We start from the raw sequence: 18467 nt of genomic DNA, 5'->3' as shown, positions 1-18467 counted from the left end.
AAATTCAAATTTTAAAACACCCGCGAATTTTTTACTAAGCTCGTTAAAATTAAAAATTAAAAATTAATTAATTGACTTTTTTTCATTAAATCAAAAATTATAAATTAAAATTAAAAAAAAACCCGCGAATTTTTTATTGAGCCCGCAAAAATGGCACATTAATGGCAAAAATTAAAAAATTTTGTTTTCAAATAAAAATATGAATTCAAATTTTAAAAACCCGCGAATTATCCACTGAGTCCAAAAAAATTCAAAAATTAATTAATTTTTTTTATCAAATATAATTATAAATTCAAATTTTAAAACACCCGCGAATTTTTTACTGAGCTCGTAAAAATTAAAAATTAAAAATTAATTAATTGACTTTTTTTCATTAAATCAAAAATTATAAATTAAAATTTAAAAAAAACCCGCGAATTTTTTATTGAGCCCGCAAAAATGGCACATTAATGGCAAAAATTAAAAAATTTTGTTTTCAAATAAAAATATGAATTCAAATTTTAAAAACCCGCGAATTATCCACTGAGTCCAAAAAAATTCAAAAATTAATTAATTTTTTTTATCAAATATAATTATAAATTCAAATTTTAAAACACCCGCGAATTTTTTACTGAGCTCGTAAAAATTAAAAATTAAAAATTAATTAATTGACTTTTTTTCATTAAATCAAAAATTATAAATTAAAATTTAAAAAAAACCCGCGAATTTTTTATTGAGCCCGCAAAAATGGCACATTAATGGCAAAAATTAAAATTTTTTGTTTTCAAATAAAATTATAAATTCAAATTTTAAAACACCCACGAATTTTTTACTGAGCTCGTAAAAATTTAAAAATTAAAAATTCATTAATTCACTTTTTTTCATTAAATCAAATATTATAAATTAAAATTTAAAAAAAAACCCGCGAATTTTTTATTGAGCCCGCAAAAATGGCACATTAATGGCAAAAATTAAAAAATTTTTTTTTCAAATATAATTATAAATTCAAATTTTAAAACACCCGCGAATTTTTTACTAAGCTCGTTAAAATTAAAAATTAAAAATTAATTAATTGACTTTTTTTCATTAAATCAAAAATTATAAATTAAAATTAAAAAAAAACCCGCGAATTTTTTATTGAGCCCGCAAAAATGGCACATTAATGGCAAAAATTAAAAAATTTTGTTTTCAAATAAAAATATGAATTCAAATTTTAAAAACTCGCGAATTATCCACTGAGTCCAAAAAAATTCAAAAATTAATTAATTTTTTTTATCAAATATAATTATAAATTCAAATTTTAAAACACCCGCGAATTTTTTACTGAGCTCGTAAAAATTAAAAATTAAAAATTAATTAATTGACTTTTTTTCATTAAATCAAAAATTATAAATTAAAATTTAAAAAAAACCCGCGAATTTTTTATTGAGCCCGCAAAAATGGCACATTAATGGCAAAAATTAAAATTTTTTGTTTTCAAATAAAATTATAAATTCAAATTTTAAAACACCCACGAATTTTTTACTGAGCTCGTAAAAATTTAAAAATTAAAAATTCATTAATTCACTTTTTTTCATTAAATCAAATATTATAAATTAAAATTTAAAAAAAAACCCGCGAATTTTTTATTGAGCCCGCAAAAATGGCACATTAATGGCAAAAATTAAAAAATTTTTTTTTCAAATATAATTATAAATTCAAATTTTAAAACACCCGCGAATTTTTTACTAAGCTCGTTAAAATTAAAAATTAAAAATTAATTAATTGACTTTTTTTCATTAAATCAAAAATTATAAATTAAAATTAAAAAAAAACCCGCGAATTTTTTATTGAGCCCGCAAAAATGGCACATTAATGGCAAAAATTAAAAAATTTTGTTTTCAAATAAAAATATGAATTCAAATTTTAAAAACCCGCGAATTATCCACTGAGTCCAAAAAAATTCAAAAATTAATTAATTTTTTTTATCAAATATAATTATAAATTCAAATTTTAAAACACCCGCGAATTTTTTACTGAGCTCGTAAAAATTAAAAATTAAAAATTAATTAATTGACTTTTTTTCATTAAATCAAATATTATAAATTAAAATTTAAAAAAAAACCCGCGAATTTTTTATTGAGCCCGCAAAAATGGCACATTAATGGCAAAAATTAAAAAATTTTTTTTTCAAATATAATTATAAATTCAAATTTTAAAACACCCGCGAATTTTTTACTAAGCTCGTTAAAATTAAAAATTAAAAATTAATTAATTGACTTTTTTTCATTAAATCAAAAATTATAAATTAAAATTTTAAAAAAACCCGCGAATTTTTTATTGAGCCCGCAAAAATGGCACATTAATGGCAAAAATTAAAAAATTTTGTTTTCAAATAAAAATATGAATTCAAATTTTAAAAACTCGCGAATTATCCACTGAGTCCAAAAAAATTCAAAAATTAATTAATTTTTTTTATCAAATATAATTATAAATTCAAATTTTAAAACACCCGCGAATTTTTTACTGAGCTCGTAAAAATTAAAAATTAAAAATTAATTAATTGACTTTTTTTCATTAAATCAAAAATTATAAATTAAAATTTAAAAAAAACCCGCGAATTTTTTATTGAGCCCGCAAAAATGGCACATTAATGGCAAAAATTAAAATTTTTTGTTTTCAAATAAAATTATAAATTCAAATTTTAAAACACCCACGAATTTTTTACTGAGCTCGTAAAAATTTAAAAATTAAAAATTCATTAATTCACTTTTTTTCATTAAATCAAATATTATAAATTAAAATTTAAAAAAAAACCCGCGAATTTTTTATTGAGCCCGCAAAAATGGCACATTAATGGCAAAAATTAAAAAATTTTTTTTTCAAATATAATTATAAATTCAAATTTTAAAACACCCGCGAATTTTTTACTAAGCTCGTTAAAATTAAAAATTAAAAATTAATTAATTGACTTTTTTTCATTAAATCAAAAATTATAAATTAAAATTTTAAAAAAACCCGCGAATTTTTTATTGAGCCCGCAAAAATGGCACATTAATGGCAAAAATTAAAAAATTTTGTTTTCAAATAAAAATATGAATTCAAATTTTAAAAACTCGCGAATTATCCACTGAGTCCAAAAAAATTCAAAAATTAATTAATTTTTTTTATCAAATATAATTATAAATTCAAATTTTAAAACACCCGCGAATTTTTTACTGAGCTCGTAAAAATTAAAAATTAAAAATTAATTAATTGACTTTTTTTCATTAAATCAAAAATTATAAATTAAAATTTAAAAAAAACCCGCGAATTTTTTATTGAGCCCGCAAAAATGGCACATTAATGGCAAAAATTAAAATTTTTTGTTTTCAAATAAAATTATAAATTCAAATTTTAAAACACCCACGAATTTTTTACTGAGCTCGTAAAAATTTAAAAATTAAAAATTCATTAATTCACTTTTTTTCATTAAATCAAATATTATAAATTAAAATTTAAAAAAAAACCCGCGAATTTTTTATTGAGCCCGCAAAAATGGCACATTAATGGCAAAAATTAAAAAATTTTTTTTTCAAATATAATTATAAATTCAAATTTTAAAACACCCGCGAATTTTTTACTAAGCTCGTTAAAATTAAAAATTAAAAATTAATTAATTGACTTTTTTTCATTAAATCAAAAATTATAAATTAAAATTAAAAAAAAACCCGCGAATTTTTTATTGAGCCCGCAAAAATGGCACATTAATGGCAAAAATTAAAAAATTTTGTTTTCAAATAAAAATATGAATTCAAATTTTAAAAACCCGCGAATTATCCACTGAGTCCAAAAAAATTCAAAAATTAATTAATTTTTTTTATCAAATATAATTATAAATTCAAATTTTAAAACACCCGCGAATTTTTTACTGAGCTCGTAAAAATTAAAAATTAAAAATTAATTAATTGACTTTTTTTCATTAAATCAAAAATTATAAATTAAAATTTAAAAAAAACCCGCGAATTTTTTATTGAGCCCGCAAAAATGGCACATTAATGGCAAAAATTAAAAAATTTTGTTTTCAAATAAAAATATGAATTCAAATTTTAAAAACCCGCGAATTATCCACTGAGTCCAAAAAAATTCAAAAATTAATTAATTTTTTTTATCAAATATAATTATAAATTCAAATTTTAAAACACCCGCGAATTTTTTACTGAGCTCGTAAAAATTAAAAATTAAAAATTAATTAATTGACTTTTTTTCATTAAATCAAAAATTATAAATTAAAATTTAAAAAAAACCCGCGAATTTTTTATTGAGCCCGCAAAAATGGCACATTAATGGCAAAAATTAAAATTTTTTGTTTTCAAATAAAATTATAAATTCAAATTTTAAAACACCCACGAATTTTTTACTGAGCTCGTAAAAATTTAAAAATTAAAAATTCATTAATTCACTTTTTTTCATTAAATCAAATATTATAAATTAAAATTTAAAAAAAAACCCGCGAATTTTTTATTGAGCCCGCAAAAATGGCACATTAATGGCAAAAATTAAAAAATTTTTTTTTCAAATATAATTATAAATTCAAATTTTAAAACACCCGCGAATTTTTTACTAAGCTCGTTAAAATTAAAAATTAAAAATTAATTAATTGACTTTTTTTCATTAAATCAAAAATTATAAATTAAAATTTTAAAAAAACCCGCGAATTTTTTATTGAGCCCGCAAAAATGGCACATTAATGGCAAAAATTAAAAAATTTTGTTTTCAAATAAAAATATGAATTCAAATTTTAAAAACTCGCGAATTATCCACTGAGTCCAAAAAAATTCAAAAATTAATTAATTTTTTTTATCAAATATAATTATAAATTCAAATTTTAAAACACCCGCGAATTTTTTACTGAGCTCGTAAAAATTAAAAATTAAAAATTAATTAATTGACTTTTTTTCATTAAATCAAAAATTATAAATTAAAATTTAAAAAAAACCCGCGAATTTTTTATTGAGCCCGCAAAAATGGCACATTAATGGCAAAAATTAAAATTTTTTGTTTTCAAATAAAATTATAAATTCAAATTTTAAAACACCCACGAATTTTTTACTGAGCTCGTAAAAATTTAAAAATTAAAAATTCATTAATTCACTTTTTTTCATTAAATCAAATATTATAAATTAAAATTTAAAAAAAAACCCGCGAATTTTTTATTGAGCCCGCAAAAATGGCACATTAATGGCAAAAATTAAAAAATTTTTTTTTCAAATATAATTATAAATTCAAATTTTAAAACACCCGCGAATTTTTTACTAAGCTCGTTAAAATTAAAAATTAAAAATTAATTAATTGACTTTTTTTCATTAAATCAAAAATTATAAATTAAAATTAAAAAAAAACCCGCGAATTTTTTATTGAGCCCGCAAAAATGGCACATTAATGGCAAAAATTAAAAAATTTTGTTTTCAAATAAAAATATGAATTCAAATTTTAAAAACCCGCGAATTATCCACTGAGTCCAAAAAAATTCAAAAATTAATTAATTTTTTTTATCAAATATAATTATAAATTCAAATTTTAAAACACCCGCGAATTTTTTACTGAGCTCGTAAAAATTAAAAATTAAAAATTAATTAATTGACTTTTTTTCATTAAATCAAATATTATAAATTAAAATTTAAAAAAAAACCCGCGAATTTTTTATTGAGCCCGCAAAAATGGCACATTAATGGCAAAAATTAAAAAATTTTTTTTTCAAATATAATTATAAATTCAAATTTTAAAACACCCGCGAATTTTTTACTAAGCTCGTTAAAATTAAAAATTAAAAATTAATTAATTGACTTTTTTTCATTAAATCAAAAATTATAAATTAAAATTTTAAAAAAACCCGCGAATTTTTTATTGAGCCCGCAAAAATGGCACATTAATGGCAAAAATTAAAAAATTTTGTTTTCAAATAAAAATATGAATTCAAATTTTAAAAACTCGCGAATTATCCACTGAGTCCAAAAAAATTCAAAAATTAATTAATTTTTTTTATCAAATATAATTATAAATTCAAATTTTAAAACACCCGCGAATTTTTTACTGAGCTCGTAAAAATTAAAAATTAAAAATTAATTAATTGACTTTTTTTCATTAAATCAAAAATTATAAATTAAAATTTAAAAAAAACCCGCGAATTTTTTATTGAGCCCGCAAAAATGGCACATTAATGGCAAAAATTAAAATTTTTTGTTTTCAAATAAAATTATAAATTCAAATTTTAAAACACCCACGAATTTTTTACTGAGCTCGTAAAAATTTAAAAATTAAAAATTCATTAATTCACTTTTTTTCATTAAATCAAATATTATAAATTAAAATTTAAAAAAAAACCCGCGAATTTTTTATTGAGCCCGCAAAAATGGCACATTAATGGCAAAAATTAAAAAATTTTTTTTTCAAATATAATTATAAATTCAAATTTTAAAACACCCGCGAATTTTTTACTAAGCTCGTTAAAATTAAAAATTAAAAATTAATTAATTGACTTTTTTTCATTAAATCAAAAATTATAAATTAAAATTAAAAAAAAACCCGCGAATTTTTTATTGAGCCCGCAAAAATGGCACATTAATGGCAAAAATTAAAAAATTTTGTTTTCAAATAAAAATATGAATTCAAATTTTAAAAACCCGCGAATTATCCACTGAGTCCAAAAAAATTCAAAAATTAATTAATTTTTTTTATCAAATATAATTATAAATTCAAATTTTAAAACACCCGCGAATTTTTTACTGAGCTCGTAAAAATTAAAAATTAAAAATTAATTAATTGACTTTTTTTCATTAAATCAAATATTATAAATTAAAATTTAAAAAAAAACCCGCGAATTTTTTATTGAGCCCGCAAAAATGGCACATTAATGGCAAAAATTAAAAAATTTTTTTTTCAAATATAATTATAAATTCAAATTTTAAAACACCCGCGAATTTTTTACTAAGCTCGTTAAAATTAAAAATTAAAAATTAATTAATTGACTTTTTTTCATTAAATCAAAAATTATAAATTAAAATTTTAAAAAAACCCGCGAATTTTTTATTGAGCCCGCAAAAATGGCACATTAATGGCAAAAATTAAAAAATTTTGTTTTCAAATAAAAATATGAATTCAAATTTTAAAAACTCGCGAATTATCCACTGAGTCCAAAAAAATTCAAAAATTAATTAATTTTTTTTATCAAATATAATTATAAATTCAAATTTTAAAACACCCGCGAATTTTTTACTGAGCTCGTAAAAATTAAAAATTAAAAATTAATTAATTGACTTTTTTTCATTAAATCAAAAATTATAAATTAAAATTTAAAAAAAACCCGCGAATTTTTTATTGAGCCCGCAAAAATGGCACATTAATGGCAAAAATTAAAATTTTTTGTTTTCAAATAAAATTATAAATTCAAATTTTAAAACACCCACGAATTTTTTACTGAGCTCGTAAAAATTTAAAAATTAAAAATTCATTAATTCACTTTTTTTCATTAAATCAAATATTATAAATTAAAATTTAAAAAAAAACCCGCGAATTTTTTATTGAGCCCGCAAAAATGGCACATTAATGGCAAAAATTAAAAAATTTTTTTTTCAAATATAATTATAAATTCAAATTTTAAAACACCCGCGAATTTTTTACTAAGCTCGTTAAAATTAAAAATTAAAAATTAATTAATTGACTTTTTTTCATTAAATCAAAAATTATAAATTAAAATTAAAAAAAAACCCGCGAATTTTTTATTGAGCCCGCAAAAATGGCACATTAATGGCAAAAATTAAAAAATTTTGTTTTCAAATAAAAATATGAATTCAAATTTTAAAAACCCGCGAATTATCCACTGAGTCCAAAAAAATTCAAAAATTAATTAATTTTTTTTATCAAATATAATTATAAATTCAAATTTTAAAACACCCGCGAATTTTTTACTGAGCTCGTAAAAATTAAAAATTAAAAATTAATTAATTGACTTTTTTTCATTAAATCAAAAATTATAAATTAAAATTTAAAAAAAACCCGCGAATTTTTTATTGAGCCCGCAAAAATGGCACATTAATGGCAAAAATTAAAATTTTTTGTTTTCAAATATAATTATAAATTCAAATTTTAAAACACCCGCGAATTTTTTACTAAGCTCGTTAAAATTAAAAATTAAAAATTAATTAATTGACTTTTTTTCATTAAATCAAAAATTATAAATTAAAATTAAAAAAAAACCCGCGAATTTTTTATTGAGCCCGCAAAAATGGCACATTAATGGCAAAAATTAAAAAATTTTGTTTTCAAATAAAAATATGAATTCAAATTTTAAAAACCCGCGAATTATCCACTGAGTCCAAAAAAATTCAAAAATTAATTAATTTTTTTTATCAAATATAATTATAAATTCAAATTTTAAAACACCCGCGAATTTTTTACTGAGCTCGTAAAAATTAAAAATTAAAAATTAATTAATTGACTTTTTTTCATTAAATCAAAAATTATAAATTAAAATTTAAAAAAAACCCGCGAATTTTTTATTGAGCCCGCAAAAATGGCACATTAATGGCAAAAATTAAAATTTTTTGTTTTCAAATAAAATTATAAATTCAAATTTTAAAACACCCACGAATTTTTTACTGAGCTCGTAAAAATTTAAAAATTAAAAATTCATTAATTCACTTTTTTTCATTAAATCAAATATTATAAATTCAAATTTTTAAAAAAACCCGCGAATTTTGTATCTATTAAAACCATCGACTAATGGCCGCCGGCGCTAGTGTTTTATAAAAAAAAATTGACTAGACGTTTGGATTATTTTTCAATAATTAATAAAAAATAAAAAGTTATTAATTAATAAACACATAAATTATTTAAATAATTAATTATTAGACATAAAATGTAAACAATAAAAACATAATAATAATAAAAAAATATAAAATTAATAAAATCTGACATAAAAAATATCTGATCGATTTGACAGAAATAAAATAATTATGATTGCGCTGTTATCAAGGTGATTTATGAGTAAGTATTGATAATATAAACAATAAATAGTGATAATTAGTAGTAATAATAATAATTATTACTGTATTTAACAATTGTAATGATGAAAATGTACTTAGACTTCATCATGCTGGATTTATGTTATCTCCAGGCTCAGTTATGGAGGATAGCTTGAGCGTTAAGTCACTGGAATCGGTAGCAACGAGCGACGAGTACGAATTTGTTAATGAAAAAGATTCTAAATCATCATCTAGTCCCATTGTCGAGCCTCCGATGCTCAAGATTCCTAATAATGGAAATTTAGAAGATCTACAGAACAATTTGCGTGAGGTAATTTTACTTTTTTAAATCTTGAGCAAAAAAAAAATTTAGTAGGGACTAAAATTAATTTGCTATCGAGACTCAGAAATATCGTGAATAGTTACATGAAAAGTATGATTTATAAATCAATAGTAGCTCCACATTTTGAATATTGTAGCACAGTAATGATAAACTATAAGGAAAAACTAATGAATACATTGCAAAAACCACAAAATCCCGGATACGCATTGTTTTAAATATAAACAAGTATACAAGAGTAAATCTTGTTAGAATCATTTAAATGGATGCCAATTAGACATAATTAAATATACCTTAATACTAATCTACATAATGATTCATAAACTGACTCCATCTTACTTAAATTAAATAATCAAATTTAATGGCAATAAACCCGGGTCAAAAAATTAGATCTGATTCAAAAACAGATCCACTAGTCCAATTAAACTGAAATCAAATTAAATTTCTCGACCTGGGAACACAATTATTGTACCCGGAATAGCTCTATGTTAAATTATTATGATTATTATTAAAACTTTGATAATTTGTACTAAAATTTATTACAATTATCAAAAATTCCAAAGTTTTAAGGAAAAATCACTTGGTCCAGGTCTACATGGTCAGATTTTAGCTTTCAAAGTCTGAAAAATCACTTGGACTGTCAGTTAAGACCTTGAATTATTCACAAATTCTAATTTTTAGTTTTTAAAATCTTGTCATTGACAATTAATAACCTGGACCAGGTCCACCTTGGCAGATTTTTACTTTAAAGTCTTAAAAATCACTTGGGTCATCGGCTACATCATATAAATCCTGATAGATTCTGGTTTATGATCATATATCCTAGATTTTTGAGTTCAGTGAACCTAGACCGGGTGATATTGATGATATTTAGATATTAGAAGCAAAAAAATCTCTTAAACTATCAACATCTAATAAATTCTTGATGAAATCCTTAAATCATAAAAAATAAGCTGGTCTAGGTGGTAAAAATTAATTTACAATGACAATTACCACCTGGATCATCAACTAATCAAACAAATTCCTGCTAAAAATCAGTAATCATCAAGAATAAGCTGGTTCAGTAAACGTACTGATGATATTTGAACTTCCAGGTGCTGACAGAAGAAAAAATGGAGAGTCCAGAGTCTCAATTGATAACGACCCAGGTGACAAAAGTAGGCCAGAGTAAATTTTACGATGCGCTGCCTGAAAAAACGGATGAAATGAAACCAGAGGACTACGAGGAGTCGATAGATGAGAGGAATGAAGACTGTACGGTCTTCAGCGGCGTTACCTACCTCGGTGCCGCAGCAATAAACGCTCCCAAGTCAGAGGCCGAGATCCAGCGCAACATGGCAATTTTATCAGCAGAACTGACTCAGAGTCTAGAAATAAAAGTTTCAGTTTCAATCCCCAGCAGCTCGTCTGGCTCTGTGGTGCTGAGGGATGCAACAACTCATCAGTCGATGGCCTCCTACGAGGTCCAGCGAATTCTATTCTACGTCCGCGGTGACTGCACTGGACCCTGCTCTGCCTGCTTCGCCTTTACTTGGTCCCACGGGGACACTCTGGAGTCCGCGATATTTCAGTGCCACGTGTTCCGGTGCGACATTCCTGAGGCCGTTGGCCAGGTGTCCTCTTGCTTCGCAAAAGCCTTCCAACGTATCCCCAAGTCTCTGACGAGTTCATTGACACCCAGCGACTTCACAGGACTGGGAAGCGAGAAAACAAACTCCCGGGTCTTCATCTTCGAGGTGACCATGGAGCTGAAGGAAGAGGACGGCCGGGGCTACCACACGGTCCCCAAGGACCGGAGCTGCTTCAAGCTCCGCAGCAACGTCTTCAAGCAGGTTTGCTTGAGTATCCAGCAGGTGGCCAGCAAAGAGGGCGGGGTGATTCTCGAAGTCGAGCGTTGTTTCGGTGTCCTGGTGAGTCCAGGTCGTAATGTCCGTCACAGTGACATGCGACTGCTGGAGATGCAGAGCAACACTCAATCACTCGGTGACCGCCAGTGCTACAACATCTCCGGGAGATGGGACCCAGTTGACCCTGCACTGGCTGCCCTCAACACCGAGACCCGGGAGGGGAAAATAAACATGACCGTCGCCGTGGACCTGGTGATCAGAAGGATCCGGGAGCCAGTTAGATTCGTCATCGAGACAGCTGTCAAAGTTTATCCCCAGAACGAGAGGTTCTGGTACCTGAGTCGCAAGAACCTGGTGCAGCAGTTCCAGCTGACGTCGAGGGAAGTACCCGGTGACCTGGAGATCCACTACGAGGTGCTGAGTATTGAAACCTCCGGGGAATTGGACCGGAATCGGCTGAACTTGGCACTGAATCTCGCCTCGCTGATCAGATCATCCTCGCTGACGAGCATCGACACCCTGACCCCGAAAGAGGACGCAGACTCTGATGGAGACGAGCCGATGCTCAGTGGAACTGGTGAAGTATCAAAGGATTGCTCGGCAGATGAACTCGCGAGCTGGAGCGAGGTCCTGGACTCCTGGCAGGGAAAGCATCGACCGAAGCTCCTGATAAAGTTGACCCGGGCGGGAATCCCCGAGGCACTGAGAGGCGAAGTCTGGCAGAGACTCAGCTGCTGCGATAATTCCCAGGAGATGATGGACAAGTACAGAGTCCTGATCACCAAAGAGAGCGCTTGCGAGAGTGTGATCCTGAGAGACATAAATCGGACCTTCCCAGCCCATGATTTTTTTAAAGAGACCGGGGGACTGGGTCAGGACTCGCTCTACAGGATCAGCAAAGCCTACGCGGTTTTTGATGAGGAGGTCGGGTACTGCCAGGGACTGAGCTTCCTGGTGGCGAGTCTGTTGCTTCACATGCCCGAGGAGCAGGCGTTCTGTGTCCTGGTGAAGCTGATGTACGACTACGGGCTGAGAGATTTGTACAAAGATCGGTTCGACAATCTCCACATGAGATTCTATCAACTTAACCGGCTGATGGAGGACCAGTTGCCGGAGCTCTACAAGCATTTTTGCGAGAGGGGAGTCGAGACTCACATGTTCGCGGCCCAGTGGTTCCTGACACTTTTCACAGCGAGGTTCCCGCTCTATTTGGTTTTTCATATTCTTGATGTCTTCTTGCTACAAGGACTGGATACACTTTTTCAAGTCGCCCTGGCTTTGCTTATGGTATTTTTTATATTTTTTTTATTATCGATATATCGAGTTAAAAAATCGATTTATCGAATTTTTAAATACAATTATTGAATTTTTTATGTAGAGGTCGATATATTAAACTTTGATTTCGATATATCGAACTTGGAATCCGATGTATCGAAATTAATAATCGATTTATTGAATTTTTTATGTAGAGATCGATATATCGGACTTTGATTTCGATATATCGAACTTGGAATTTGATATATCGAAATAAAAAATCGATTTATCGAACTTTTCAATATAATTCTCGGATATTTTATCTGGAGCTCAATATATAGCTTTGATTTCGATATATCGAAAATTGAATTAGATATATCGAAGTTAAGATTCGATAAATCGATACTGATATTTGTAGATGAATATATTAAAGTTATTAGAAATTAATTTTGATATCAAAATTAATTTATCGACTTTTACATTCAATATATTGAAGTTTAAGTCGATATATCGAAACTTTAAATCGATATATCGACTTTTGAATTGATATATCGATTTAAAAAATTAATTAATCCAATCAATTACTATCTTTTTTAAAATTTTATCTATTGATCGATATATCGAATATTAAATTCGAGATATCGACATTGTAATTGATATATCAATAAAAAAATGCGATTATAGAAGTTTGATATTAGTAAAGTTAAATTTAAAAATTACAATGTTAAATTTTCAATCAAAATATCGAAACTTGAAATCGATATATCGAAATTTGAAAATCGATATATCGAATTTCGTATTATTAAATGGTAATTTTATGGAGAACGAATTAATTATTCACTCGATATAACGAAACTAATTGATATATTGAAACTTGAAATCGATATATCGAAATTAATCGATATATCGAAACTAGAAATCGATATATCAAAACTTGAAATCGATATATTGAAACTTGAAATCGATATATCGAAATTTGAAAATCGATATATAGAATTTTTTATTATCAAATGTTACTTTTATGGAGAACAAATCGATTATTCACTCGATATATCGAAACTAATTGATATATCGAAATTTGAAATCGATATATCGAAACTATAAATCGATATATCGAAATTTGAAAATCGATATATCGAATTTCTCATTATGAAATACTATTTTTATTTGAAAAAAATCGGTTATTCAATCGATATATCGAACTCGAAACTTCGATATATCGAAATAAAAAAATTAAAAAACGATTCTTAATCGATATATTTGTTTTTAGATGAGTAAAAAAGAACTTCTTCAACTAGATTTTGAAAGCATATTGAAATACTTCAGAGTTCATTTACCAAAACGCTGTCGAAATGAAGACGTATCGCGATATGTTATGAAATTGGCGTGCTCAGTAACGCTAAAAAAATTAAATAAATATGAAGCTGAGTTCATGACACTTAAAGGTAATTATATTTTCTACGTATAAATAAATATATATATTATTTATAATTGTAATTGTTGTTAATTATGTGTCCGTCCGGTGCATGATTGTGATCATTTTTGCCATTTTGTCTAGTCTAATTATTATTATTATAATTTTTTTTTTTTTTTTTTTTTTTGTACTTGTAGTTGCACTATGCTTTTTTAAAATTAATTTATGTATATTTATAATTATGTTGTATTAATAAAGTAGTTAATTATTTATTTATTGCACTGTAATTGTTTAATTGTTTTTTTTTTTTATCCTTGCTTGGTGTATGTTGGGAACGCTGAAATTTTTAGGAACACTTTAAAAATTCATAACTTTTAAACTAATTAATATTAAGGGACGTTCTTGGGCTTAAATTAAAGCTTAGACCTTCCGCTACAACTTTCACTTTTGTTTAATCCACTTCCGGTCATTAGTTTTCGAGATATCGAATTTTTAACCCGGTATAAAAAATTGAGAAATTCAAATTTTGAAAAAAATTTTTTTTTATTGAAGTTTAAAAATTAATTACTTGTAATCCAATCAAGATTTAAGGTCGTTGTTGAGCTCAAAGTAAAGATTGGGCTTTGAGGAACACATTTCATTGATATTCGATCAACTTCCGGTCTATAGATTTCGAGATATCGATTTTTATAGATAGAAAGAAATTTCGGGAAATTTTAAATTTTATTTTGGATAAAACTTTAAAAATTCGTAACTTTTAAACTAATTAATATTAAGGGACGTACTTGGGCTCAAATTAAAGCTTAGACCTTCTGCTACAATTTTTGTTTTTGTTTGATCCACTTCCGATCAATAGTTTTCAAGATATCGTTCATTGAATCCATAAACTCGAAAGTTTATAAACTATAAATTTAAAAATTAAAGTTTCAAAAATTAATTTCTGAAAAATTTACAAAAATTAAGGATCGTAATTAGCCCCATTAAAAAGCTCAGATCTTTGGCTACAATTACCTTTTTTTAAACGTAAAATTTCTCCCACCCATTTTCGAGTAACGCGAGTCCAAGTGACTGAGCAGTTAAAGATAAAAAAAACACGTGGCTCATTATCTCCATATGGGAGCTCCCGCTTTCGTCTCTTTTTCCCCTCACCACAACTCCCTCTCAGTAAACATTCCTGACGTGCCTACGACTCAGTCAGTGGTTTTAAAATGAGCCAAAGACTGTGGCGTAATCGCAACCGCGTATCAAAACGTCTGTCACTTGATCCTTGGAAATAAAAAAAAATGAACGCGTTAAACTCAAGTGATTATTTATTATTATTATCAATTATTTATCTAGTAATGAGGGTAAATATTCATAAAAAATAATTATTTTTTGTGCAGAGGCTCAAGAAAACGCGGACGAGTACAGTAATGAGGTGGAGCAATTGCGCGGCGCCGTTGCAAGAACCGAAGAAGAAAAACAGCGGCTGGAAATTGAGTTGATTCAAATAAAGGAGATGCTGCAGCGCGAAGTTTCACGAGCTGACGCCGAAAGTCGGAGGAATGTTATTATTATTAATGAATATAAACAAGTAAGTCATAGAATTATTTTTTTTTTTTTTTTTAGTTTTTTTGATGTAACTTTCGTATGAATTGAGATTCGGAGACAAGATTGGGCTCAAATTAAAGTTTAGACCTTCCGCTAGAATTTTTATTTTTGTTTGATCAACTTCCGAGCAATAGTTTGCAAGATATCGATTTTTAAAGTAAGGAATTAAATATTTGAATTTTTTGCGGGAAAAATTTGAATTTTTGAACTTTGAAAATTCATAGCTTCTAAGAAAATTGAGATTAAAGGTCCTTTTTGGGTTCAAATTAAAGCTTAAACTTCTAGCAACAACTTTTGTTTATGTTTGATCCACTTCCGGTTAATAGTTTACGAGATATCGAATTTTGAAGGGAGTAAAAATTTTTGGGAAATTAAAATTGGAGAAAAATTTTTTAAAAATCTTTAAAAATTCATTACTTGGAAACTAAATGATATTAAAGACCGTTCTTGGACTCAAATTGAAGTTTAGGCTTTGAGGAACAAATTTTATTTTCGGTTGATTGAGTTTCGAGCAATAGTTTGCGAGATATCGATTTTTAAAAATAGGAATTAAATATTTGAATTTTTTGCGGGAAAAATTTGAATTTTTGAACTTTGAAAATTAATAACTTCTAAGAAAATTGAGATTAAGGGTCGTTCTTGGGCTCAAATTAAAGATAAGACTTCTAGCAACAATTTTCATTAATATTTGATAAAGTTCTGATTGATAGGTTTCGAGTTATCGATAATTAAATCGAGACTCAACAATAAAACTGAAATTTTTTTTTTTTAAATTAATTAATGAATTTTTTTTATAGATCTGTCAGCGTTTGGAAGATGATTATAATGCCGCTAAGATTGCATTAAGTGACTTGAGGGTGCGTGCTAAAATATAATTTTTTTTCTTTTTTTTTTTTTCTAAAGTTTACAAAATAATTTTTTTTTAGAATAAAATATCAAGTTGCCCAAATTGTCGGACGACAGTTATGGAGTCATCGCACGTGTTTGCTGATATATCGCATCCACTAGAAAATCGTCCAGATCCGATGCTACATCGCACGCAGGAACGAGTCCGAGAATTGGAATTAGAATTAGCTCAGACAAAATTAGCACATGTTGAGGCTGAATGTCGGAATCAGGTACTAAATTCCTACGTAAAATTAATTATCTTCCTTATGGTAAAAATTTATTTTTAAAAAATTTGAATGAAAATAGAAAATTTATTAGAAATTAAAACTTTCTCAAATATCTCGAGATCCGCGAGTCGTAGGAGAAAATTTTACTAGAAAAAACATGTGGAGAATGTAATTTCTTTAAAGACGAGTACCAACAACCTGTATTTATTTTCGATCATTATTATAGTCAATACAGTGATTACATTTATTATTATTATAATTATTATTACGTAAACTATCAGTCTAAGGAAAAAAAGTAAAGAGTCAAAAATTGTAGCAAATTAAATTTCCTCTGAAAAGAGTACCCACAAGCCCTACTTAATACCAAAATTAAAAATAATAATTATAATGCTTACATTTTTTAATACCCAGTATATTTATCTCGTAAACTATTGGTCTGAGGAGAAAAAGTAAAGAGTCAAAAATTGTAGGAAATTAAATTTCGTCTGGAAAGAGTACCCACAAGCCCTATGTATTCCCAATTTTTATCATAGAACTGATAATAATCATAATTACTAGTACTCATTATATTTATCTCGTAAACTATTGATCTGAGATAAAAAAGTAAAGAGTCAAAAATTGTAGGAAATTAAATTTTCTCTGGAAAGAGTACCCACAAGCCCTACTTAATACCAAAATTAAAAATAATAATTATAATACTTACATTTTTTAATACCCAGTATATTTATCTCGTAAACTATTGGTCTGAGGAGAAAAAGTAAAGAGTCAAAAATTGTAGCAAATTAAATTTCCTCTGGAAAAAGTACCCACAAGCCCTACTTATTATTATTATTATTATTATTATTATTAAAAATAAACAAAAATTTGTTACAGGATTTAACGCATCAATTACATGCAGCATCTTCAGAGCTTCAAGCGGCTAGAAATTCATGGCCATGGCTCAGTAAAACTCTTTCAACAATAAAAGAAGCCGCAAATAAACGGGACACAATAAATTCAACTATTTCTCGACGTGATTCTGCGCCCGGTGGCGAAATGCGTCACGTTATTCACTCTCAGTCACGCGACAGCATCAAAGAGGCTGTTTAGTTTCGTAAAATATATATCTATATATATATAAGATTATTATTATTTTTCTTAAAATTTTTTAAAATTGGCTGTGCGTTGAAAAATTTTTTTCGTACTCTTTACTACTTTTTTTTACTTGAAATTTTTAATTAAACGTAATTATTATTAGTTAATTATTTAAGTTGCCATAAAAAAACGACGTAATTAATTTTTTTTTATTGCCATGGCGGAAATTTTTTTTTTTAAAAAATAAAAACATTCCAGCTATAGATTTTTTTAAAAATAAAAAATGGCGGAATATTTACATGATAATTAAAATTAACAATAATAATAATAATAATAAACAAGTCCATTAGCATTGAGAATAAATTAGTCGATAATTGTTATTATTAATAATTATAATACTTAGTGTCTATTTGACAATGTAAAATAATTATAATAAATTGAATAAAAAATAATTTAATAGATTTATTGTGACAGCTAGTTTTAGAAATTCAGAAACGCGATTGAGTTCAGACGATAAGAAATTGAATTTTCTCTGGAACGAGTACCCACAACCTTTACTTATTTTCAATATTTTCGAAAATAATAATTGACAGTTTTCAGTACCCAGTACATTTATCTCGTAAACTATTGATCTGAGGGAAAAATGTAAAGAGTAAAAAAATGTCTAGAATCAAATTTCCTCTGGAAAGAGTACCCACAAGCCCCATTTATTCTAAAATTTTATCACCGAAGTCGTAATAATGATAATTATCACTACTCATCATATTTATCTCGTAAACTATCACTCTGAGCAAAAAATGTTAAAAGTCAAAAATTGTAGGAAATTAAATTTCCTCTGGAAAGAGTACCCACAAGCCCTATTTATTTCCAAAT

At 26.6% G+C, this 18467-nt stretch overlaps 1 protein-coding gene across 2 annotated transcripts; it reads left to right on the top strand.

The window, feature by feature from the left end:
* Nucleotides 1-8742: 8742 nt before the first annotated feature.
* Nucleotides 8743-17974, top strand: LOC103574274 (rab GTPase-activating protein 1-like). 2 transcript variants are annotated; one of them, XM_008553687.2, is made up of 8 exons: nt 8743-8982; nt 9113-9291; nt 10395-12434; nt 13672-13846; nt 15198-15388; nt 16203-16262; nt 16332-16523; nt 17394-17974. In XM_008553687.2, exons 1-8 carry the CDS (start codon nt 8979-8981, stop codon nt 17607-17609), a joined length of 3057 nt encoding a protein of 1018 aa, XP_008551909.1. In that variant the 5' UTR covers nt 8743-8978; the 3' UTR covers nt 17610-17974. The 2 variants fall into 2 exon arrangements, with proteins under 2 accessions (XP_008551909.1, XP_008551908.1); XM_008553686.2 differs by having other exon boundaries at nt 9081-9291.
* Nucleotides 17975-18467: the final 493 nt, after the last annotated feature.

Source organism: Microplitis demolitor, chromosome 10 (assembly GCF_026212275.2).
Source record: "Microplitis demolitor isolate Queensland-Clemson2020A chromosome 10, iyMicDemo2.1a, whole genome shotgun sequence".
Taxonomy (NCBI): domain Eukaryota; kingdom Metazoa; phylum Arthropoda; class Insecta; order Hymenoptera; family Braconidae; genus Microplitis; species Microplitis demolitor.
The sequence above is the reverse complement of the archived record's forward strand: the minus strand, read 5'-3'. Positions and strand labels throughout refer to the sequence as shown.

Coding starts and splice junctions, on each gene's coding strand:
- LOC103574274 (XM_008553686.2), top strand. CDS start 9,100: ATGTTATCTCCAGGCTCAGTTATGGAGGATAGCTTGAGCGTTAAGTCA. Junction 15,389..16,202: donor TTATTAATGAATATAAACAA/GTAAGTCATAGA, acceptor TTTTTTTTATAG/ATCTGTCAGCGTTTGGAAGA. Junction 16,263..16,331: donor TTGCATTAAGTGACTTGAGG/GTGCGTGCTAAA, acceptor ATTTTTTTTTAG/AATAAAATATCAAGTTGCCC.